Genomic DNA, 24,211 nt, shown 5'->3' with positions numbered 1-24,211 from the left:
CCTCACGGGCAGGAAACCGGCAGCGCCTCCGTCCCTCGGGCGCGCGGCCGCGCCTGCGCACCGACACCGGCACCGCGCGGCGCTGACGCGGCGGGGGCGGCGCCGCGGCCGCGGGGACCCGGCGAGGGGCTCCGGCCTGAGGCACCCCCGGGCTGAGGCACCCCCGGCTCTGCTCGCCCTGCGGCACCACCGGTTGTCCTGGCCCTGCGGCACCGGCCTGCGAGGGGAGGCGGCGCCCCGGGGCCCGGCGCCCGCGGCGGGGGAGGAAGGGCTCGCCGACTCGTAGCCCGGAGCCCGCGGAGCCCTCGGTCGGTCCTTGGAACGGCCCGGCCCTCTGGCCAAGGTGGGTGCACGGCCGCGGGCCTCAGCGGGGAGGGAGTGGGAGGGATGCTCCCGGCGTCCTGTTCCTCTCTCCTGTATCTCTGTCCTTTCCTCTAGTAAGAAGAGAGCCCCGCTCGGTTAGTTGTTTTCTGCGGTATTTTTTTTTTTTTTTTAATTGCTGCAAACAGTGCTCTGTTTTCTTTATTCACTTCTTCCTCAGCAGCACCCGTGGTCTCCCAGTTTGTCCTTGCTGGTGCTCTCTATTGCCTCTCTAACTGTGGCTCATTAACTGCACATCAACTTTCCTGTTGTCAGTTTAATAGAGTTTGTAGCTTAATTAAAGCCTTAATTAAAGCAGATAAAGTGCAAATGTATAGATTTTATTTTTAAATACTGTTTTGGAAGTGATACTAAAAAGTAGAGAACTGGACTAACCAAACACTCATCACTGTTGCGTTTTGAGAGGATGATCGCGCACAGTGGAACAATGTCAGGTTTTCTCTGGATGGTGCCAAATGTGTAGATCATAAGTGCCTCTTATGTTATACTGTGTGGGGTTTTTTAATAAATATTTGTTATGCTTTTACTTTCCAGATCATTGTAAGACCTGCATGGACACTTTGCTAATAATATGTCAGTCATCAGTTGATATCTTTGAAACACCCTAAACAGTGTGAAAGGGTAGAGCAGAATGTTATCTTCCTTTGTATTTTAAAAAAAACATTTTCCAAGTGCTTTTTGTTAGGTTTTCTATATTATGTATGTGGGAACTACATGTATATTGAATTATTTTTAATATATTTTACACTTTTGGGGACGAAAGAAATTAACAGGCATAGTTCTCTTCAGTAATTGATGTATAATAACTCACCGATTGCCTTGTGTGAGCAAGGTTTTATCAGATCTCAGTTAAGACTTAAGCCAGCAAATTATAGCACTTAAAGCAGTATATTTTGTGAATTTCTTGCTTAAGTTTCAGGTTAAATTGAACTGTCCTGCTGAGTTTTCTGTCCTCAGTAGATCAGTATTTGTTTGTGCTTAGTGGTGGCTAATTAGAGATTGTATACTCAGTATTGCAGAGAAGGAAAACATGGCAAGCGTTGCTGTTAGAAAGAAAGAAGCCACTAGAGATCTAGATCATTGTGATATCCCTTACTATGTTTCTGAATTTGTGGAAAGAGAAGTTGGAAATGACTATGATTCCCTGAGGAACCTAGACAACCTGATTGATAAGCTATCTGAAAACAAAAAGCAGTTAGAAGAACAGGTAAGCATCTTTCTTTTTCATTTTTTTTCTTCTTCTGAATATGCTGATGACTCATGACTGATTACATATATTTAACTAAATGAAATGTGTTAGTATTTCAAATGGTACTACTCTGCACAGTGTAGTGTTTTTATGTCAGCCTTAATATTTCTCTGTGAATATAGGTACTTACAGTTTCATCAGAAGTCCCTAAAAGAATTCAGAATGCCTTAAAGAATGCAGAAGATTCTAAAAAGTCTCTGAGTCGGCTTCTAGAGGAAGAAACTCTTCTGTCTGATTCGATCAATGCCCACTTACTGAAAGCTCAGCCATGGATGGAGGATCTTGATGTACTGATCAGTCAGGTAGAAGAGATTGAGCGACACCTGGCCTATCTCAAATGGATTTCTCGAATAGAAGAGTTAAGGTAAAGTTTCTGAGTACTGTATATGTGTTCCAAGACTGGTAACCTAGTTTATCCCATCATTAAAATATTTTAGATTCAAGAAAGTTTTGTCTTTGTTTTTCAATATACAAATTATTATTTTCTGTTATCTTTAATGAATATTTGGCCTTGACTTTTCTTGTATTTTACAGTGATAGCATCCAGCAATATCTGATGACCAACAATGTTCCAGAGGCAGCCAGTACTCTGGCATTCATGGCAGAACTGGATATTAAACTTCAGGAGTCATCTTGTTCTCATCTGCTTGAATTTGTGAGATCCACTGTTAAATTCTGGCATAAAATTCTTAAGGACAAACTGACGAGGTAAGAGAAGCACTGTGACTCCCTGGCCTTGGCCTGGTGCTGTGAGTTGGTGTTGAAGTGCTTGCTGTGTGTTGCAGTGACTTTGAGGAGGTGCTGACACAGCTCCGCTGGCCCTTCGTGGGGCCACCCCAGTCTCAGGCCTTTGGCCTTGCTGCTCCAGCCAACACTCCCGACGTGTACAGCAACTTGGAGATGCTGTTTTGTCAGCTTCTGAAGCTGCAAACCTCGTATCCTTTTTAAACAGTTGTGGTGTACTTTGGTAAGAATAAACGTTAGAGGTGTGCATTCTCGAGGATAATTATTTAAAATGTTGTTCTCCCTAAAGACGGAAGATAATTTTAATTTGCATTATTTTGTACTACCATTAGAATATTGTGGGGGGTTGTTTTGTCCTTTAGAAAGTGCCAAGCGCCAGAGTTGCCCTTTTTCACAGTAGCAACATTTTAACTTCAAGTCATCAGATGTAGTGATCTCATGGTAGGTGACAGTTCAGGTTTCATGAGGATCTGGTCTTACACACTTTGGTACAATTACACAATTTTACTTTAGTAAAAATAAATGGTGATACGTGTTTTATTTTACACAGTCCATTTCCTTTATAGCCTTATTTGAAATCAGCCTTAGTAACTTTAATATGTCCCACCCCAGAAGGAAAAGAGGGAAGACTAAAGATACGTGTCTTGGAAGGAGACTTTGCAAAAAGGGGAGACTACAGGAGGATTTTCACTGTGCAGCAATAGTAGTCTGCCTTTGTGGTTACTCAGAAGGCACTGCTGCTCATTCCGTTTCTGGTTTTTGTGAATTAAATAAAGCACAGCTAACCATTTTTTGTGACTGTGGATGTTTTTTGTTTGTTTGTTTTCTGTTTTGTTTTTGTAATCATGGAGTGGGAAGCTGCAAGGCACTGTATACAACCCTGAGTTGCTAACAATTCTGGTTTGGCAGACTGAGTCACTTAAATCAGTTATGTGAAAATGGAAAATCATGTCTTGTATTTATTAATTCCAGGGGTCTTTATCCTCCTTTAACAAATATGAATAAGCATGTCTCTTGGACAGCCACTGTGTTTGATTCTGACAATGGTGGTTTGCTGTGTTCTTTCTTTTTAATTACATCTTTCCTAAATCAAACTGACTTAAGGGACTTGTATTGTCATTGAATAAATAATCCTTAGAGGCCCAAGTTATGTTAAATATTATATAAAGTGGAATATTTTCAGTATCTTTGAGGAATTGTATTGATTTCATAATACTGCCTTCAGCCAGTGAGGTAGAACTAAGCAGTGTTGATTTTTATAAGCCCATTCTATTGAAATTATGATATTGGGAGAATAGCACACTTAAATTCATCCTTGACTGTCAAACTTAGAGATGAACTGTTAACCAAGCCTAAACAATTGCCAGAAAAGTACTCTCTACCCCCCTCACCACCCATTGTCCTTCCAATACAGATCATGCTGAATCCTCTTCAGAAAAGATTCAAGTATCATTTCACTGGAAATAAACAAACCAATGTTCTAAACAAGGTATGGGAGAAGGCGGTTTGATATTTCTAAGTAGCTTTTTTAAACAACAGAGAGACTGCTGTATTTACATTGTATAGGTTTCACAGTTTTCTTTCTGAAATCAAGATTCTTCTAAACTGTGCAGTGCCTATATGTATGGACAGACATGGAGATAGCACCTGGAGACCTTTCAGAGGCACAGGCATTTTCTCTGGGCTAGATGATATTTTTCCTTTGACTGGATCCTTTTCGTTGTACTGAGAAATAAAGACCACACAGAAGAACAAGAGGAAGTATATGAAGCAGAAAAGAGGCTCTCATCAGTGAGAAAGCTGTAGAGAAGGGAAAAATAAAAATGGAGCTTTTGTTTGAGAAGAAACAGAATATTTAGTACATTTAAGACAATGCAAATCCAGAAATATTTCTTTGATAATACTTTTATAAGAATCAGAGGTCAGTGAAACAGAATGAGAGACTTGTGTGACCTGAGATCAAGAGAAGGCAGGGGGAGAGAGTGGTATTTTTAGAAATTTGTCCTAAGATACTAGTAGCACTTGAATAAATGTTGTTTGGATGCATTTAATAGTTTGTTTTCTTTTTTTAAACAAGCCTGAGTGGTATTTAACGCAAGTACTTATGTGGATTGGAAATCATGCAAAGTTCCTTGATGACAAAATCCAGCCAATACTGGACAAGGTGGGATCTTCACTGAATGCTGGGGTAAGCACTGTCATGGTTTCATGTATGTGAATATCTAAGTCAGCTTCTGATAGATATTTGTGTAATCCCATTTCCACTGATTTCAGTATGTGGTGAGACTTCATCTAGTAGCAGTTTGTTGTGTACATGTTTGCACAGGTTAATACTTCCTATCTCTGACATTTTATTAACTTTCTTTTCTTTCAAAAGCTTGAATTCTCTCGTGCCCTAGTAATGCTGATTTTGGAGAAGTTGGCTGCTGATATTCCCTGCCTGTTGTATGACGATACGCTCTTTTGTCACCTTGTGGATGAGGTACTTCTATTTGAGAGAGAGTTATACAGCATTCATGGTTATCTCAGCACCTTTCCCAGTTGCATGCATATTCTGTCAGAAGAATCCTGCTTCCAAAGGTGGCTAACAGTGGAAAAAAAATGTAAGACTTCTAATGGATTTTGTTGGCCTTTATATTGCACAATCAGAAAGTATGTGTATAACTTGCACAACTGGCCTTCTCAAATAGCATAAATCACCTGGACAGGGCTACTACAGAAAACATTCATATTTTTATACTCTGTGATTATTCTGAATAAAAATTGATTAGGCTGTAATAGTGCTTCTGTAGTTTGCAGGACTCTTGCCCCCTAAGCTGTATGGAATCAAGTGGGCTTATTTTTAGACAGATGTTATGTGTGTGCAGGCAAGGGTGAACTTTTAACTGATATAAGGGAAAGATATTGTTTTTGAGAAATGAGTAAGAAATATATTGGAAAGGAGCAAGCCAACTACTAAAAATCCAAAGCAAACCCCCAGTCAACTCTGACATAGCTGTTAATGTCATTGTAAATACAGATACATTGAAACTGGTTTTGTATGAAGCCAGTTGCCAGTATTTTTTATAACCTGAAAATGCAAAATTTAACTTACTAGAGATAAGGCTTTTATGTTTATGTATTTTAGAGGGGATTTTGTTAGAATTTTTTTAAAATGAAAAACTTAATTTACAAGTTTTGTGCATCTCAGTTGCTCTTCAGAAAATGGACTCTATGCTTTCATCAGAGGCTGCATGGATATCACAGTACAAAGATATCACTGATGTAGATGAAATGAAAGTTCCAGACTGTGCTGAAACTTTTATGACTCTCTTGTTAGTTATAACAGGTAATTATATCTATGGGCATTGCTGTTGTTTTGATGAATAGTAAAAAAACCTTCACCTAACAGATTTCTTTACTAAATATTCATTGTCAGCAGTAGTCACCAAATAATGGTGCAAAGTTGTGATGTTTGCAGCTTATAAAAGCTTCCTGTGTGTTTTGTATTTTGGACACTTAACACACACGAATAATCTTGAGCTAGTGACATGTTTGCAAAATAATAATTAAAAATACACATACATTTACTTGACAGAAGATAACTTGTTGCAATGCAGTAATAAATCAGACTGTTCCTTTTCAATCTGTGACAATTTAGAAGCTATTAAGTAACACCTGCTTTTTTGGAAGAGAACATGAGATCAAGTATGTTTTCGGGATATATATATTCAGTGGCTTTGTCTTCTTCTGTGTGAGGAGGCTTTAGGGGCCATGCTGGAGGGTGCAGTATAGCCACACATTGCTCCTTTCTTGGCATGTTTAGCTTTTGCATGAGTAGTTTCCCTGAGATTGTTGAAATGTCATTATTTTCAAATACTGTATAATGTTCCCACAGGCGTAAGGTGGTGCAGTAACATGCCTTAATATTTCTTTTTTCAGTGTTGGAAAACCTAAAAGCATTTTTTTATTAATGTCTTTCCAGACAGGTATAAGAATCTTCCAACAGCTTCCAGAAAACTTCAGTTCCTGGGCCTACAGAAGGAGTTAGTTGATGATTTCAGGATACGATTAACTCAAGTGATGAAGGAAGAGACCAGAGCTTCCTTAGGATTCCGATACTGTGCAATCCTTAATGCTGTTAACTATATAGCAACAGTGTTGGCAGACTGGGCTGACAATGTAGTAAGTAATTATTCTACTAGAAAAAAAAAAACTAAAAATAGGCTTTGGATGTTTATTTCATAACAAACACTTTTTTTCAGTACTGTTTTAAGTGTATTCAGAAGATTTAATTACAGAAAAAATAGAATGAGATGTAAATTCAGATTTAATAGAAGATGTATAAACAAGGACAGATTATTGTTTGAGATCTAAGCTGTGTTAATTATAAACTTCCTAGGGAAATGCAAAGCAAGCCTGAGGAATGGAATAATCCAACAAAACAAAAAAAAAGTAGTCTCCTTTACATGCCTTTTTATTCTAAAAGACTTGAGTTTGGAAGGCAGTAGCCTCCAAATTCTTTTTGTCTTCACAGGAAGCTGTGGCTCTAGCAAGGGATAATCTTGACTTGATAGGACTGCAGCCTTCATGTGTATAACTGCATCTGCTACGGTGTCTTGATCTGCTTAAAAGCAAACCAAAATGTGGTAACCATTGTTGGTTACCACAATGTCACATTAAATGGACTCAGTCCATTTTCTTGCTGTTGTCAGCACAGCAAACTTATAATTTAATGAATGCTCATTTCTAAAAAATTGCAATTAAAGTTTACTTTTGCAAATGTTAAAAAGTTCAAGGTAGATTTTTTTTTATAGCATTCTGCATCAATCTTAAAACATCTTTTTAGTTTTTCTCTAGATCTGTTCCCATTACCTATCTGCTGTTGTATCTGGGAGCCATATCAGTTCCATTGCTAGAATTAAACCACTATGATTTGTTTTTCACTAAATCAGGACCACAGGGAAAGATAAGAAAGTGCTTTTAAAATCTTAAAGTTTATAAATGTGCCAGAAGAGTGTTTCCTAGAACTGCGCCTATCGAAGTACCAATGAAAAGTTCAAATGACAAGATTACTTTTTTATAGCGTTCGTCCCTGGTTTTGTTTGCCTAGTTCTTCCTGCAGCTCCAGCAGGCCGAGCTGGAGGTCCGTGCAGAGAGTGACGCTGTCAGTCAGCTCCAGCTGGGGCAGTTGGCCTCCATGGAGAGCTCTGTCTTTGACGAGATGATCAACCTCCTGGAGCGCCTGAAGCACGACATGCTGACCCGCCAAGTCGATCACGTCTTCAGGGAGGTCAAAGATGCTGCAAAGCTGTACAAAAAAGAGAGGTGTTTGTCTGTTTAATCTCTTCCCATGTTACAATATTATTTCCTGTTAAAAATACTGAGGTAAATAAAGGCAGGAATAGATAAGAGGTAGAATTTTTTTTCCTGAGTAGGAATGCTGCAGAGTAGTAAGTTTTGAAAAATTCTATTAATACTTACCTTAGAACTATTTTCATGATATGTTTTCTAAAGTAGTTCCACAATTAGTGGGTGCATTATCTTAAGAACCAAAGGAAGAATTCTGGATCACTCTAGCTTGGACGAGAATAATTTTATACATTGTGGTGTTAAAGATTTTATGCAAAATGGCCTGTAATGACTGTTCTGTCTTCACAGTCCCATAGAGCTTCCTGAATATTTCCTACAGAGTACAATTTCTGAAGTACTTCATGAAAGGAATAGAATTTAATGATTTCCAGATTAGATGGGGTTTCCTGGAGTGACATGTTCAGAGATTTATAACTAAAGCATGAGTTTAATATTAAATGAAATTCAAACATAGCATTAGACTGATAACTTGTAGATTAGAAATGGAAAGGAGAACTGTCTCTGAACCATTGTAAATGGGTAAGATTTTTTTTTTAAAGGATAATTTTAACTTCAGTTGTTGTAGTATGAATAATTTCATTCTAATGACTTCAGTGCAATGGTTTCTTTCAGGTGGTTGTCTTTACCATCTCAGGCAGAGCAAGCAGTGATGTCTTTGTCGAGCACAGCCTGCCCCATGTTGCAGACCCTGCGGGACCGTTTGCTGCAACTGGAACAGCAGCTCTGTCACTCACTGTTCAAAATCTTCTGGCAAATGCTTGCAGAGAAAGTGGATCTATACATTTATCAGGAAGTAGGTATCAATGTGACCCGTGCAGTACCATGTAGTATCAGTGACTGGCTTAAACAGCAGATGCGCCTCTTTGTGTTTGTAGATAATTATGGCAAATCATTTCAATGAAGGAGGAGCAGCACAACTTCAGTTTGACATGAGTAGAAATTTGTTCCCTTTATTTTCACACTACTGCAAGAGGCCAGAAAACTACTTCAAGCAGTAAGTAGGCTGCTTCTGATCTACTGGTGTTTCAGAAGTGAGCGTCCAGATAACATGCGTGTTTTACGTAAGACCAAGATTTTTTCACAGTTAGTTTTGATCCACACTTAAAATGTGTGGATTGTTTATGCCTTTGTTTTCAACTAGGAAAGTTTTTACTCTGAAGCATGTACTCAGCAACAGATAGTGATGTGTTCTGGGGTATTTTGTGCAGTAAGGATGTTTAGATACATTAACCTATGGAAGGAATATTAACTAGCACAGACTAGTGAAATGGGGGCCAAAGAAACTAATCAAAGATACAGTTACAACACAATAAACTTTACTGTTTGAAGAAAGACTAGTTTAAAATATGTTCCTGCTCAGAACTGCCTTGTGTAGCAGTCTAGTTGCTGTCATGGATGAGAATCTACTACCTCATTTGTGATTAGTCTTTTTTTACACAGCCCACAGTCTTCTGAAGAGTCCAGCATCAAACTCTTAGGCTAACTGGGGCAGAAATCTTAATATTTTTAAACCAACATGGAGCATGGAAGTTTTTGTTACACTTCAATTTGTGCACACAGTGATTATCTTATATTAATCTGATTATATTGATCCATGTAACTTTTTCCTCTAGCATAAAAGAAGCCTGCATTATCCTGAATCTGAATGTTGGCTCTGCCTTGCTTCTGAAGGATGTCCTACAATCAGCCTCAGAAAATGAAACTTTAAATCCAAGCCAGCCCTCTGCAACAGCAGCACTAAATGAACTTGGAGTTTATAAACTGGCTCAAAAGGATGTTGAGATTCTTCTCAATTTGAGAGCTAATTGGCCAAATACAGGAAAATAAAGACTTACTCAGCAATGGTTAATATCTTGGTGTAGATTACTTATTCCAAACAAAACCAAAGCAAATATTTTTTAATATACTTGTGTCATTTTTTAAAAAAAAATTCAAAGAAGGAGGGAATAAGTCACTTTGTTTTCTTCATTCATACTAATTAATTTTTTTTTCTGTATGAGAGTCTCTCCTAATTTTTTAAAAAGTTTCTCCTTAAAAATTGCATAAATAGTGTGTGGCAAGTTTAAAAACAGCACTTTACTTGGAGGTGCTGCCTACCTTTACCTGTGGACATTTATTGTAACTTGTTGAAGTTGCTTTTTCCTTAAAAAAACCCAAAACACAGCACAAGCCCCCAGAACAACTTAATTTTATTCAGTGGTAATGAGCCAGCTGGTAACAATCCTGTACTGTACGCTGCAACCTGAAGGAGGAAACTCCAAACCACGTAAGAAATCTCTTTTTTTTTTTTTTTTTTTTTTAAACCATCTAACTGTATTAAGAAAATCAGTTCTCAAACAATATCCCTCCAGTGCCTGGTAGACACGAACAAGTTCTTGTCATTTGTCCTTTTCAGCTGATTGCTCGTCTGAAGCAGGGGGAGACAAGAAAAAGAATGCTGCTTAAAATCAGCTATCCACAGCTGACAAGCCAGAAGAAAAACTGAGGAAGATGCCTGGTTTTCATATATATCGCAGACCACTGCTCAAACTAATACACAGCCCAGCTCTCCAGCATCCTTTTCTTCCTAAGGCAGAAAAAGAAAACCTCTAGTTAGATAACAGTGGGGATAATTAGTTCATTACCTTTCAGTGACTGCAAGTTACTAAAAATTCTCCCTACAACTCTATCTTGACTATAAGAAATTATTAAAACTTGAGTTTATTTAATCTACAGCTGTAGTACCACCCCTGGCAAAGAAGACAACAGTGCTTCACTGTTTCACATTTCTAGATGAGTATTGGAACACCCTGGGCTGCCCAATGAGAGGGGTAGGTAAGGTGAGGGGTCTCCTGGGAGAAGATCCTGAAACTGAGCTGGTAGAGGAAAGTGGAGTTTGCTTATCTTATAGCAAGCCAAGCTCGGTCAGGCAGTAACTGACCTTGTAAAATCTCAGATACCTCCTATGTGTATCCTCCCCTCCAAAAAACCAACTTTCAATTAAACTTACACTCCTTCCTTGAATACCTCCAGTGTGATATTTTCATCATCTCCAACTTCCAGATCCTCAGTGCTCAGTCCCAAAGTTTTAAGAGCTAAAGTTAAGGAAAGAGAATGTCCTATGTGAGTTTTTGAAAGATGGATTTAACATCTTCAAGTGGCCTAGATGGAATAGAAGGCAAACATGTAATTTCACAACGTGTAATTTTTTTTAACTTCCCACGTTCAAGGTTGTGCCTGGGCAGGTGTGCGGATTAATTCTTAAGTATACAGATGTGTAACTCTGAAACTATTGTATTACTTCTGTGCAAACAAACGACCAGCCCGCGCAGCTTGGTGTGAGCTGCGGTTCGGGGGGGACGCACCTTCCCTGTACTGCACTGGCGTGATGTGGCCCTGGCCCAGCACATCCAGCAGGCTGAACATGGCCTCCACGTTGGCCTCGTCCATCAGGTCCGGGTACTCCCCCTCGGCCCGCCTGCCAGCCTTCACCCTTTCCAGCGCCTGGATCAGGAACTCGCGTGGCCTTTCTGCAACCAAGTCAGACCGGGGCCCTCAGCCGGGGCGCTCAGGCCGCGCTGCCCCGCTCGCCCCCTCCCTCCCCCGCGGGTCGGAGCCGCACCGGGGCGGTGGAAGAGCAGCAGCGCTCCGAGGTGCTGCAGCAGCTCGGGCAGCCGGTGCCGCCGCAGGTACTCCCGGCTCTGCTCCTCGCCCGCCGCCATCCCGCGGGGCCGGGACACGGCGTGAGGCGGCACCGGGCCCGGCGGGGCTGTGCGGGCTCGGGGCGGGCTCGGACGGGCAGAGGAGCTCCCACAGAACCGGGGCGCGGGGCCGGCGCTCCCTCAGGCAGCTCCGGCCGCGGGGCGGGAGGCGGCTCCGCCGAGGCCGGCGGGAAGCGAACACTGGTGTTCCTGGATGTCGTCACGTTACCACCGGAACAGACGCTCCCCGCTGCCGGCGGAGCGAGGGATTCGCGGTTGCGTTAGTTCGTGGGGAGAGCAAATTAGCGCGGTAGTTTTTTAATATGTACGCGGGTGTTCAGGGTCTGTTTAGTCTGGAGAAGACTGAGAGGGGATCTCGTCAATACATATAAATATCTCAAAGGTGGTGCCGAGAAGATCGTGCCAGACTCTTTTCGGTGGTGCCCAGCGACAGGACGAGGAGCAATGGCCATACACTGAAACACGAGAGTTCCACCCCAGCATGAGGGAGAACTTCATTTCATCGAGGATGGCAGAGCACTGAACAGGCTGCTCAGGAGGGTCATCGATTGTCCCTCTCTGGAGACCTTCCAAACCCACCTGGATGCGTTCCTGTGTCACCTGCTACAGGTGACCCTGCTTTGGCAGGGGTTGGACGGGATGATCTCCAGAGGTCCCTTCCAATCCTGACAATTCAAGAGTAAGAGGGTTACATTTAAAAATCATTACAGAAGCTTGCAGTACAGCCTGTGCAGAGAAGAGACATCATGGAAGCTCTTGATTGTACTAACCAGTGTGAGTAGGAAAAAGATAATCAAGTGTCCAAAATCAAGCAAATCTACAATGGTATAAGCATTTGCCATCAAATAAAACCAGATGATAAATGAGCGAATATTAAAGAATGGTATTCCTGTGAAAAGTCTAGCCCTATAAATACTTAATTATTTGCCAGAACTAAAACATCTCAAGACATTATAGAATTCACTTTTTATTTTTTTAGATAAACTGGGAGAAAGGCAGGATCCAAAACTGCAGAGATTGTACAACCAAGCCTTGTTTGTACTCACTAGTATTTTGAACTGATTATGCTGCGTGCTCTGAGTCTTGATTAGGGCTAGGGGAAGTGTAGGTTTCTAACAGTTACCTTCTATGACAACTACCTGGCATTGATGGAAACTTCCTTTTCCTAGGGAATACATTTCATATTTACTGAATCTATTCCTGCATTTGATTTTTCTGTGCCTTTCAACAGAGTTTGCAAAGCATTAGCAAATATTTTTAATGAAAAAGAGCTATGAGAGAAAGTGTAGATTGAAGTGTGGAGAAGTACAAACAAAAAATTCAGCAGCGAATAAATAAAGACATGGAAAATATTTTCTTAAAATGAGAACCTAAGGATAGAAAGATTGACAGGAGAAGAAGGAGCGAGTGAAAGCCTGATTGGTAGGTAGGTAGGTCAGTGTTTGGGGTAGGGAAAACAGCATTTGGCAAAGGATGTTTCTCCTTTAGTAGTCAACAAAAATAACCAGTATGAAACACGTATGTTGAAGGCTGAAATTTTAAGAATAAACACAGGAATTACAGATTTAAGTGTGTTTCTCTGAGGAATGGTTCAAAAATATCACTAAGCAGAGCAAACCCTGATTTGATTTACAACTAGAAATATATATATTTTAAATTCTATTTCACTGTTAAGGAAGCACAATTTATTGCCTTGAAAAAAAAGTTCTGATAATGAATCATGTATTTATTATTTAAGTAATGAATTATTATCCTCAGTTCATATCATGATAGTATCAGCTATATATATGAATCCTAAAATTATGAGACTTTGGGATAATTTTTCAGAAGCTCACATGGACTATTCTAAGAGAAACTGAACTTTTGGTGACTGAGAAAAACAGGATTTGACAAACATTTGAGCGTATTCTGGTTCCATTATAGCGTTGCTACTAAATGAATTTTAATAAAGAACTAAATGACCAAATTATCTTCATGTGTTTAAAATGTCCTGGTTATATAAATTGAATTTGTTTGAAAGACTTAATACCTGTTGTGACAGAAGCTGAGCCTTCTACAGAATATCATTAGTAATTTAAGCCTTTTATCTAATTTAATAGGACTAAATAGACTACCTGGAATCTTATGGATTGTAATGAAGAGGAACAGGGACTGCAGGTCAGCTGTGAAGCTGATTGCAGAACAAGCATTTGTCTTGCAGGGGAAAACAGGCAGATGGACATGTTCTTCCAAATGGGAGTGTCAGAAGACTCATGTCTAGGGTTGTGGGGAGAGACAGGAGCAATACAGATAGGAAAGGTCCACCACATGCTTCCTGTGCACACAGCTGGTGGGAGCAGCTCCTTTAATGCTTTGCCTGCCTCTACTCCCCCTCAGCATGGACATCAGAAAGGACTCTGTGCTCGGGGGCATAGGGTGAGCTGCAGGGATTGGGTCCTGCCATTTCTGGAGCTGCTGTGGAACAGCTCCACTGCACCTTTCCTCTGTGTGTCCTCAAGGTGAGTTCCTTGCCAGGGGATTTTACACTATACATTTATAAAGGAAAGTGCTTAACTGCGGAAATAGTGAGCTTCTGGGTATTAATTATCTCAACAGCCAGAACCATTTTTTGGTTGTTTTTACTGCAGAATAATTTAGGTTAGAATGGTCCTTTGGAGATCATGTGGTCAACCCCCTTCCCTCCTCAAATTGTGCTAATTTCAAAGATAGCTCAGGTTGTTCCCAGACTTGTAAAGTTTTTACTATCTCCAGGATGGAGATTCCACAGCATCGTTTGGTCCCTGTTCCAGTGCTCGACTACATGACAAAGACTTTTTGCCTTGTCTCTTCAGAGACAATTATCAGAATTCCCCTTGCTCTACCTTATCTCTGCTGCTTCTTGCCATTTTGTTCTGTACCATTAGAAGCGTCTGGCTCCATCCTTCCTACAGTCACACGTCTTGTAGCTGAAGGCAGCACTCAGATCCCTCTCTCCTTCTTAATCTTCTTCTTGTAACACGGAGCAAAACACTTTTTTTAAGCGTATCATTTCACTTGATATGCTCCAGCTACTGATCCTCCGTCAGCGCTCCACTTGGACTCACTTCAGTTCCCAAGCTGAGTCCTGCGCATCGCAGGCCCAAATCAGACACGGTTCTGCAGATTCAGTCTCACGAGTGCCAAAACAGGGGTGACAATCCATTCCCTCCAACTGCTGCCTGCGTTCGTAAGACATGTAGATAGCAGTCAGACTGCTGAAGCTCAGGCTGTGTAGCGTTCAGTTCCCTTACTGACTCATGTTCAGCTTGTCCACCAGCCCCTTTTTCTGCAGAGTTGCTTTCTTGCCAGTAAGCGCCCAACTTGTTCCATGACATGGGGTTATGCCTCTCTCCCCTGTGTGGAGCTCTGTGTTTATCTTAGGTGAACCTACTGAGGTTCCTGCCAGCCTAATTTTCTAGCTTGTTGAGCCTAGGATGGTGATGAAGCCCTTTGGCATTATCTGGCCCATTATTAACCCCTGAGGAATGTTACTAGTACCAACCAACAACCAGACTTCCAAGAGCCCATCTCACCCCTCTGAGACCAGCTGCTGAGCTGATTTTCCAGCCACCTCATAGTTCCCACCTTGAGTCCAGCTCTCTCCAGTTTATTGTAAGAATACAAGAGCAGATAGTGTCAAAAGCCTTGCTAAGATCAGACAACATTCTCTGTTCAGTACCTGAGGGCACTCATTTCATCACAGAGAGGAAGCAGGGTGGTCAGGCAAAGTTAGACCTTAGTAAATCCAAGTTGTCCAGGCATGGCTTCTAGGAGAATTGTTCCATAATCTGCCCGGGCTGAGCAGCCTGTAGTTCCCTGGGTCTTTCTTGAAAAGGGACATTGCATTTGCCTTTTTCCAGTCCTTAGAACTCCCGTACCCTGTTTATGATCTTTCAAGGGTGAGAGCAGCCTTCTAATGGTATCAGCCTGCATCCTTGAAACAGGCCCAGCTTTTCCCATGGGCTGCTATAGATCCAGGGTAAGCAGTCCTTAACTCAGGCTTCCTCTTAGGCACCCAGACTCTGTCCAAAGCTCTGAGCACAGACCTGTCCACTTAAAACCTGAAGCAAAGGCAGCAACAAGTGTACCCCAGTCATTTCCCTGTCCTCTGTCACCAGGTTACCTACCCCGTGTAGTGGGGGCCCACATTTTACTTACCCTTCCTTCAATGTTAATGTACTGAAAGTGTCCCTCACATCCCTCACGTACTCCAACTCCAGCTGAGCTTTGGCTTTCTAGTTCTGTTCCAGCATGCCTAGGCAGTGTATTCCTCTAGGGTAGCCCACCCCACTTCCACAGTCTGTGTACTTGCCTTTTGCATCTGCCTCCAGTCAGGAGCTCCCCCTTCAGCCATGCTGCCTTCTCCCGTATCTGCTCAACTTCGGGCAGATCAGAATGGACTGTTCCCGTGCTCCAGCTGGTCTCCTGGGCCCATCAGGGCAGTCTTCTGTGTGATTCTGCCAACAAAATGTCTGTAGGAGACAAAGTCTGCTCTCCTAAATTCCAGGGTTGCAATTCAACTGTTTATCTTCCTCACTTCCCTCAGAATCTTAAGCTTTGCTATCTTGTAGTCGCTGCTGCCAAGGCTGCCACCAGTGTCACTGTTCCCAGCAGCCCTTCCTTACGTGTGAGTAGCATGTCTAGCATAGCCCCACTTGGCTTGTTGAGCACTTCTGTCAGGAAATTGTCCTTGATGTACTACAGAAGGAGCCGGATCACTTGTGCCACCACCATGTTGCCACCCCAGTCCCCTCCACAAGAACAAGAGCCTGCAGTTGTCGGGCTAAGCTGTGAATGTTGGCTTTATTTTTTTTTTCAATCATCTGCAAAATAAAGACTAAACCTGCCATTGGAAATCATTGTACTGGGAAAAAATAAATATCAGGAATTAGAAAAATATTTCTTGTTTCTGAGTCAAGGAAAAGTAAAAATATGTCACAAAAAGGCTAGTTTAGTGTCAGGACACTTTGCTGTCTTACAGAACTGTCCACTTCCCAGCTGGCTGAAAACCCAAGAAACTCATTTCCTAGAACTACAGTGGGACTCCTGCTGAAGGCAAAGGGGAAAAAGAAGTTACTTTATCAGGAGCCTGCATTCTTTGAGTATAGTAGATTTGTCTGTTTAAGTGTGGCTCTGAGCCCATAGTTCTTAAGACCACAGATGCTTTTATTCTAGCAGTATGTGTAGAACTTACACCAAAAGGCCTTCACACCTGTGGCATTTTGTAAATATTCGTGTGAGACAACTTTTCTGCAAAACTACTCCTGTGGTGTCATATCAACCATGTTGGCAACTGCTCCAAGTTAATCAAATCTAGATTCAATTTCAGAGGTAAATCTGCCAGGTTTGGGAAACCTGCAAAGGGCACAGCTGGATGTTGTGCACCATCTCAACCCTGAGATGAGCTCAGCTGGTCAGAGCATGGTGCTAATAAACACCAAGGTCGTGTGTTTGATTCCTGCATGGGCCATTCACTTAAGAGTTGGACTCAATGTTCCTTGTGAGTTCCTTCCAACTCAGAATATACTGTGACTCTGTGATCCCAAATCCCTACTCGTGTCCTTCCCAGCAAATCAAGTTCTCCTGGATCATGAGATTATTGCTGGCAAACTTCCCCTAAAGCTTCTCCTCTCCCTTCTGTAGGGAGAGCAGATCACAGACTAGAGCTAAATATTTCTGGGTCAGTCATACACAAGAGAAATCTTCCAAAAAAGAATCCAGCCTGTGTCATTTGTGGTGCTTTACAAAATGAGAACATGAGTACATGTCCTGTCTGCCATGGATGCTCCAGCTGAAGGGCAAACAGAGACCTGCTGCTGAATGATCAGCTTTAGGTTTCTTCTACTTAGGAAAGTATCATATAAAAGAGATCTGCACTTGTTTTGAGAAGTTACTTAGAACTACTAGAAGTCCTCAAGGAGCAAACAGCATAAAAATTTGCATGAAATACACATTCTTGTGTTCTGAAGTCTGAATCTGTTGTATGACTCTCCTCCAAATATTTCTGGAATCAGTATTTGGCATTTTTTCCAATTGTGAATCCTGACAGATTTGGAAGAATAAAACAGATACTGGCTGCACACTGCAATGATTTCCTTCTAAAATAAATAGTTCTGTGGTAAAAACAGAAGCATAAAAACTAGAGTGCAATGAATAAAAAACTTACAGTGTGATCTGCCACCCTCTGAAACTATTATTTAGAGCGTGTTTGAGAATGTGAGCAGGAGAGTAGTGCTACCAGCTACTTGGTGCATAACCGAAAAAAAAGGAGGGGAAACCCCACTCCAAATAAGAGAACAACTTGCAAGAGCTAAAAACCTACTGATTCATATTTGGGAAATAAAGGCAGTGGTTTTCAACCTTTGCTGGCCACGGGCAACGATGGCAAGCAGCTAAAAGAACTCATGGCAGCAATATTCTCTTTTCTCAGCTATAGTTTTAATTTCTAATGGCTGCCAGAAGTGGCAAAGCATCTTACAAACACAGTGTCACTCTTCAGCCATACACGGGGACCACTCACATCAGATGAAACTTCACCATCTACTGTTATTCATGATGTTCATTTTTTCTATACTGGAGAAGATAAACTCAAGACTAAAACAAAAAAAGCTTTCAAAACAAGCAGCTCAGACCAAGGCACTAATTGTGCTAATTGTAGCTTTTGCAATAGGTATCAGAAGGTGCAAGACATTACACAAAAAGCTGTTTACCTAGAAGGTAAAATTTCCCTCCTTCGATTCCTGTTTCCTGTAATGCAGCCCAGCTTCCAACTCCTCTGCCAGTTCTATGTGTGCACACAAAAATGCAGTTTTCAGTCCAAATTGCTTGTTTTTAAAAAAGATCATACTGTAATTGTGAGCATCTTCCCTAAAGTATCTCTGAGACAGTTTCCAGATACTTCAGGAAAGGAGCATAAAAACGTACATCTTCCCCAGATTTGCAGAAGAGGGTGGCTGCGGGAGAAAAAAACTGCAATCCTCTCTGCAGAGCTGTCGAGCCAATGAACAATTTAAGTCTCATTTGATCTGTAATTGGAACAGGCTTTACACAGAACAAGAATCTTAACGCCTAGATAAGAGCTGCATTTTTAGTATTAACAACGATAAAAAGGCTGGTTATAAATTTGTACTGCCCATTGAAGTGAGAATTCCTAAATCTAGCAGCTGTAACGAAGTTAATTCTTACACTGATAAGGAATGAGAAAATGCATTCAGCTAAGCAAAGGAATTTAAAAATGATTTATCAGTGCAAAAAACCTGAATAGCTGATCATTGCATGTGTCCTGACACATAAATACAGAAATATTTTAGACATGAATGCCAAAAATAATCCCAAAGCAATTCAGCCTTGTACAGAAATGTGGGCAGATCTTTTGAACTACCCATGGAATTCTCAGAGCTGGGTATCTGCACAGTGTATTTCAGCCTCTAGGAAGAGAAAGGGCAGTCCTGTAATACACACCATTTTTGCTTTGCAAAGAGAAATAATGACAAACCCCATCTGTTTCTTACAAACATATAAATTATTTTATTTACAAAGCCATGTTACAAAAAAAAATAATAATAAAGCAAAAAAACAAAAAATACAATCGCTCACTAGAGAATATCTCCAGGCCCGGTGTTGAACCATGGCAGTATCAATCAGATACATGTTTGTTCTGGTTTTCCTTTTTTAAACTGTAAGCCATAGAATTTACTATTTACACCTACTTTAGACATTTATTCTGCTTACAATTATCACAAGCATGGAATGAATTCTATTTGATACTGCTAATACATAAAGGTGCAGGACAAAGAATGAAAATACTTAGTGTTACAAAATATGGATTGTAGAAAAGAAATTGGCTGTACAAGTATGGCATTTTTTTTTTTCTTAGAATGATTGGACATGCTTTCTTCAAAAGTCTTCTGGAAAAGGTTCTAAAATCTGTAGTAGGAAAGCACAATATAGCAGGTGCAAATTCATTTCTGTGCAACAACAGTTATTTAATATATCCCATGACTGACCAGCTATGCAAAACCCACAGAGTTTTGTTAAAGTGCCATGGGTCAACAGCATAACAAAATATAAGGTGTAAATAGAAAAATTTCTTTTTTTCTTCTTTTTTTTTTAAAACAATAGTTCACTGAGAATCAGCAATAATAGAATATGCTGTATAAACTATTCTCTACAAAGGTCGATCAGCACTATTTACAATTGTTACATCGATACAAAAGAAGGCATACAAGTTATCCAAGTCGCTTTTTATGGCTGACGGGCCTATGCATTGCGTATGTGTAACAACCAAAGCTTCTGAGCCTCTATTGCTGGAAACAAATCACAAGATTTTCAGGCAAATGGGGAAGAAAAAGAACTACTGAGTGAATGCTACACTAAGAATGCATTATAGGCTGGTCCAGTTTGTATCCGTTTTTTTCCCAAACGTTTATTCCATTTCACTTTGCAGGCTAAAATTTTCGATACGTTTAATTAAGTAATGACTCTTTGATGATGAAAGAACACCACGGGATTTTTGCTTCGTGCTTAACTTTCCTGAAATGCTGTCAGGTGTAAGCCAGTTGAAAACAAAATTTAAGCAGCATTCAAAGGACAGGCTCCATAATTCAGCTTTCCAATTAGAGGATGCATGGAAACAGCTAAAGCTTCCTAAAACTACAAAATTGCTCCTTCAGTCGCTGATTAGCATTAATTCTCAGAAGCAACCACTGAATCTCACAACCACTGTTTTCCCTCAACAACTAGAAATAGCAGTTCATTGATTACAGAGGATGACTTTGTTACTGAGATTTTTAAAATCCTGCAGTTTTATAACTCAAAATAAATTAAAAAAATCAACATAGTACTGCTCCTAAAACTGAACAAGACAAAAATTGTGCAAAAATAACAAAGATATGTACACATTTTTCAGTCTGAAGAAATGTACAATAAAAACATAATTCAAAGAACATTTTAAAAATATAAACATTGCTTAAACTTTCCTAAGTTTCATACTGTTTCTGAAACTATACCGGTCAGTTAGCTCTGAAGTATAGCAAAACATAAATTATTACAAAATTAACACTATAAAAATTTATTTTAAGAATATTTCTAAACTTTTTTTCAAAGGGTCTAGCCTTGTTTATAATTGCTTAAACATTTTTAGTCTTAAAATTTGCCTTAAGCCTTCTTTTTTTAAAAAAGAAAGTAGTAATAATCTCCCTATTTGCAGTCTCTCGCCTTTCCCCAAGATGTAAATAAACCAGCATATAAGTGCACTTTTAACACTGTAGAAATAAAAATTAACTCCTCTGACTATTGTTCCAGTACCTAGTATTGGCTTCCTGATTATAAAATCTATATTTTATTAAAAAATTATTCAGTAATCCTATAAGAAACACTGTCAGTGCAATTCTATTAATGCAAGCCAATCTGCTCAACTCCTGTCCTTGCAAACCCAAACTGTTCACTGAAGTTATCAAGTGCTGTGTTCTTAAGGGTCTAGAAATCCCACGGGATGTGGGGATTTTACACGTTGAGCCCCTGATAACAGTAATTGCAGTTTGGTGCCAAACTCCGCTATGCATCGATCGAAGTATGGATTCCTTAAGAGCCTGATCCTGGAAGAGGCTGAACACTCAGAATTCCCACTGAAATTATTAAATGCTGTAGGTACAGAGCACCAGTCAGGATTAGTCCCTAAAGTTGCAGTGCCCCAGCTGTTTGTAAATTACTAAGAAATGCACTCAATTTTTATCCATAGGACAAGCTTAAATACAGAATTACTGTAATTTTTATTTAATGAAAAAATTTGGAGATCCTTTAAATAAATTCAAATTATGATCTGGATTTTTTTTGGAATGTCCACTGTGTTCTGGTAAGGAAACAAAGGGAGCATTGCAACGCTAACAGCTTTAAAAGGCATGAAACATAACCAAGCAGAACGCACAGATCAGTGGCAAATACAAGTGGAAAAACTAAACAAATCACTATTACAGTTTTCTGTAAATTTAATTCTCTTTAAAACCACAAATTCATAAAAGGTTAAATCCATCTGCAGGACATAGAAAAGAAAAACCCTGTGGAGTAGGGCTGCTGAGAGCTAGAGATTATAGGCTGGTTCCTTTTCCTTGTTATGGAAGAGTCCTTATTCTACCAGTCCGGTTTGATGTCTTCTAAAAGAGAAACCAGAGCCAGGTTCAAAATCACACAATGTCTTTTGGTATAAAACACTTCAATAATGTCTGTGTCTGACAGTACTCAAAGCAGGAACTTATTTCAAGTCCCTGAACTAAATTTTCTCCCTGTTTACTGACTACATTAGACCTTTAAGAAAAGGAACTGCTTTGAATAAACAGCATATTTCCTTTTGGGACTGTCTGATTTTAATAAGCTTTGGTGAATCTCATGTTCATTAACTTGGTGTATCATTACAAATAAAGAGCAGCAATTAGACGACAACTCTGAAGAATCTTTTCCTCTACACAGCATGTTTTCATGCACAAGGAATCCTCACACAGCATACACGTTGTCACCTTCCCTTAATAAAATGATCTAGTTACTCAGTATTTAAAAACCACCGCATACTGAGGTCTTGAAGTGTTAACACTTTCAGGCACCTAAAAGCACTATGAAGACAAAAACACTTGATTAGTTAAAAACCTGGAACAAGGATAAAATCTGAAGAAAACAAACTTTTAATACATAGTTTATATTAGCACAAATAATTTGATTGTAAAACTACCATTCCATTAATGTTTGTTAAAAACCAAGTAGTTTTTGTAGAGAAAGGTAGTATTATTTCTACTAAAGCAACAATTGTTGGAAAAACAGGCATGCTTTTATGTATACAATCCCTTGTCAAGTCTCAAAGACATGCAGCAACATTCAAATTAAACATTAATTGAGAACAATCTGTCTTAGTTTAACCTGAGTTTAATGAGATGGGAGAGAACTGACGGGCCCACAACAGTTATCCTCACGGGAGCACCCGAGTGCACTTCAACACAGGGAGCAAATGACTGAAAGAAACTACTCCTTTGACATCAGAACAATGACAGGCCACCTTGAACTCACAACTCAATAATGAGAAACACCCAGTTATGGGTGGCAGGTGACTTTCCCAGCATTGCCTTATGTCCTCTCGGCTCCAACCGGCCGCCTTTGGAAGGCGAGCAGGAAGCTTTCCCAGTTGGACTGCACGAGGCGGTCACAGGTGCACACATGACTGGGTTTACAGCCTAACACAGCTTCCCAAATGCCACATTCTCACCCAGCCACTCGGCCTCGTGATGAGTTATGGACCCCCCTCCCTTCTCTTGAGAAATAACCACCTCCTCCTCCCTTTGGCTCCCCCTCTGCACGAGCAGACAGCCCCGGCAGGTTGCCTGGCCAGGGAACACAGCAGAGCCAGCCCAGAGGAACTGCTCCATATGCACATTTAGCTTGTCAGCTGCAACTCTGCTTCCAACTGCATTGTTAGAAGTCTGTTGTTGTGATGTATTCATGAAAACTTGCCTGATTTTTCCAAATATAAACCCCTGGTGTATAGCAAAGATTGTCTCTCCCTACAGACCTTGCTTCACTTGGACTCCCTGATTATCATGGTTATAACAACACTAACATTAAAAACAAGACAGCTCACGTTCCCCAGTTATATCTTTACTGACACAGCATATACTATAGATCCACTTATTGTTACCTAATTATTAACACCTTCATAATGAAATATTATAGCACAGTTTAAGACGGAAATTTTATTTAGAGACTGTTTCATTGCTAGATTGAAGATAAAAGCTGTCAACAAACCAGCTCAGATTTGAAAGCGACAAGCATTTATTAAATAGGGAATCATTATTCATGGTTCATATACTAAAATCCTGTGTTAGTTAAAAAAAAGAAGGTCAATAACACTTAATATTAACTTGATTTTCTTTTGTGTTTGTACTCTGAGCTCCACATTCAACTACCAAACTGACAGAAACATATTTTTAAAAATAAAGAGTTTGTGAGGCTTAAAACAAGAAAACACTTCTATTTTTGATAAAGTTATGAAAACAGGCAGCTGAAGAGCTCTGCAATAGCCTCAGTTTACATAAGGCTGCCACAAAATTAATGTTTTGTACTCTTAGCTTTTCCCCATGGGATCTAGGCAACAGATCCCAACAAGTTCTGCTTCCGGGTAGTGTGTATATTATACTAACACAGGAGCAGGAGGTTAAAGCAAAAACAGTTTTATCCCAAGTTTGTCAGTGGCAGCTGGACGACAGTGTCTCACATAGGAAAATGCCAACCCCTAGTAAAAGTATGAAGAAAGTTTCCACTTTTTTCTCTTCAGAGTATTTCTTTCATACATATACTGCTTTGAGAGAAAAAAAAATACTGTTTGGCAGTTCATCTCAAGATATGAGTGATTCAGAGTAATTTTAATTGGGATACAGTGATGGGTTATCATTATTACAATCATTATTGTTCTTTTGCTGTGTCTACACAGCAGAAACTAAACAGCACAACCATTTGGAATAACTACTTCTGTATAATTTAGCCAAAATATGTAACAGAATTCTAAAACACTGACTGGTTGTATACAAAAATCTTCTGGACACCTTGTTGAGCTGGGAAACCTTTTCATACTAAGGAACTTGATAATGAATTCTTGATAAAGTACTCAACTTGGAGAGTCAAGTTTTATTAAAACAAATAAACTAGTGTATCAGTTCTCCAGACAGATGAGGGTTGGAGCATGGGTCAAGCACCTGTTCTCACAAAAAAGCTGAGTTACAGCATTTAT

General features: G+C 40.1%; 3 protein-coding genes across 10 annotated transcripts in view; 1 reads left to right on the top strand and 2 right to left on the bottom strand.

Annotated features, from left to right (window-relative positions):
- Positions 1–158: 158 nt before the first annotated feature.
- Positions 159–9,575, top strand: RINT1 (RAD50 interactor 1). Its single transcript, XM_064656354.1, has 14 exons — positions 159–343; positions 1,393–1,588; positions 1,753–1,994; positions 2,165–2,338; positions 2,416–2,565; positions 3,707–3,863; positions 4,452–4,562; positions 4,752–4,977; positions 5,565–5,702; positions 6,339–6,538; positions 7,467–7,681; positions 8,339–8,519; positions 8,602–8,720; positions 9,340–9,575. The coding sequence occupies exons 2-14, from the start codon at positions 1,412–1,414 to the stop codon at positions 9,551–9,553; spliced, it is 2,304 nt and encodes a 767-aa protein (XP_064512424.1). The 5' UTR covers positions 159–343; positions 1,393–1,411; the 3' UTR covers positions 9,554–9,575.
- A 322-nt stretch (positions 9,576–9,897) lies between these two features.
- EFCAB10 (EF-hand calcium binding domain 10) lies at positions 9,898–11,623 on the bottom strand. Its single transcript, XM_064656355.1, has 4 exons — positions 11,328–11,623; positions 11,071–11,235; positions 10,716–10,800; positions 9,898–10,292 (listed from the first exon to the last, which is right to left on the bottom strand). The coding sequence occupies exons 1-4, from the start codon at positions 11,425–11,427 to the stop codon at positions 10,256–10,258; spliced, it is 387 nt and encodes a 128-aa protein (XP_064512425.1). The 5' UTR covers positions 11,428–11,623; the 3' UTR covers positions 9,898–10,255.
- Positions 11,624–18,948: 7,325 nt separating this feature from the next.
- ATXN7L1 (ataxin 7 like 1) overlaps positions 18,949–24,211 on the bottom strand; it is a 115,644-nt gene continuing 110,381 nt past the window's right edge. For 6 of the 8 annotated variants that reach the window (XM_064656339.1, XM_064656341.1, XM_064656342.1 and 3 more), the window contains one exon: positions 18,949–21,596. In XM_064656339.1, the coding sequence (XP_064512409.1) occupies positions 21,555–21,596 (42 nt within the window). In that variant the 3' untranslated portion in view covers positions 18,949–21,554. Of the gene's footprint in view, positions 22,050–24,211 lie in introns of all 8 variants that reach the window. The other 2 variants (XM_064656340.1, XM_064656346.1) reach the window with 2 other exon arrangements.

The sequence above is a fragment of the Pseudopipra pipra genome, chromosome 5 (genome assembly GCF_036250125.1).
Source record: "Pseudopipra pipra isolate bDixPip1 chromosome 5, bDixPip1.hap1, whole genome shotgun sequence".
Lineage (NCBI taxonomy): Eukaryota > Metazoa > Chordata > Aves > Passeriformes > Pipridae > Pseudopipra > Pseudopipra pipra.
The sequence above is the reverse complement of the archived record's forward strand: the minus strand, read 5'-3'. Positions and strand labels throughout refer to the sequence as shown.

Excerpts from the sequence above, each read along its gene's own strand:
- RINT1 (XM_064656354.1), top strand. The coding sequence starts at position 1,412 with ATGGCAAGCGTTGCTGTTAGAAAGAAAGAAGCCACTAGAGATCTAGAT. Across the intron at positions 2,339-2,415 it reads CTTAAGGACAAACTGACGAG|TGACTTTGAGGAGGTGCTGA; the intron begins GTAAGAGAAGCA and ends TGTGTGTTGCAG. Across the intron at positions 6,539-7,466 it reads CAGACTGGGCTGACAATGTA|TTCTTCCTGCAGCTCCAGCA; the intron begins GTAAGTAATTAT and ends TTGTTTGCCTAG.
- EFCAB10 (XM_064656355.1), bottom strand. The coding sequence starts at position 11,427 with ATGGCGGCGGGCGAGGAGCAGAGCCGGGAGTACCTGCGGCGGCACCGG. Across the intron at positions 10,801-11,070 it reads GCCAGTGCAGTACAGGGAAG|CTCTTAAAACTTTGGGACTG; the intron begins GTGCGTCCCCCC and ends CCTTAACTTTAG. Across the intron at positions 10,293-10,715 it reads GAGGTATTCAAGGAAGGAGT|GAAGAAAAGGATGCTGGAGA; the intron begins GTAAGTTTAATT and ends TTTCTGCCTTAG.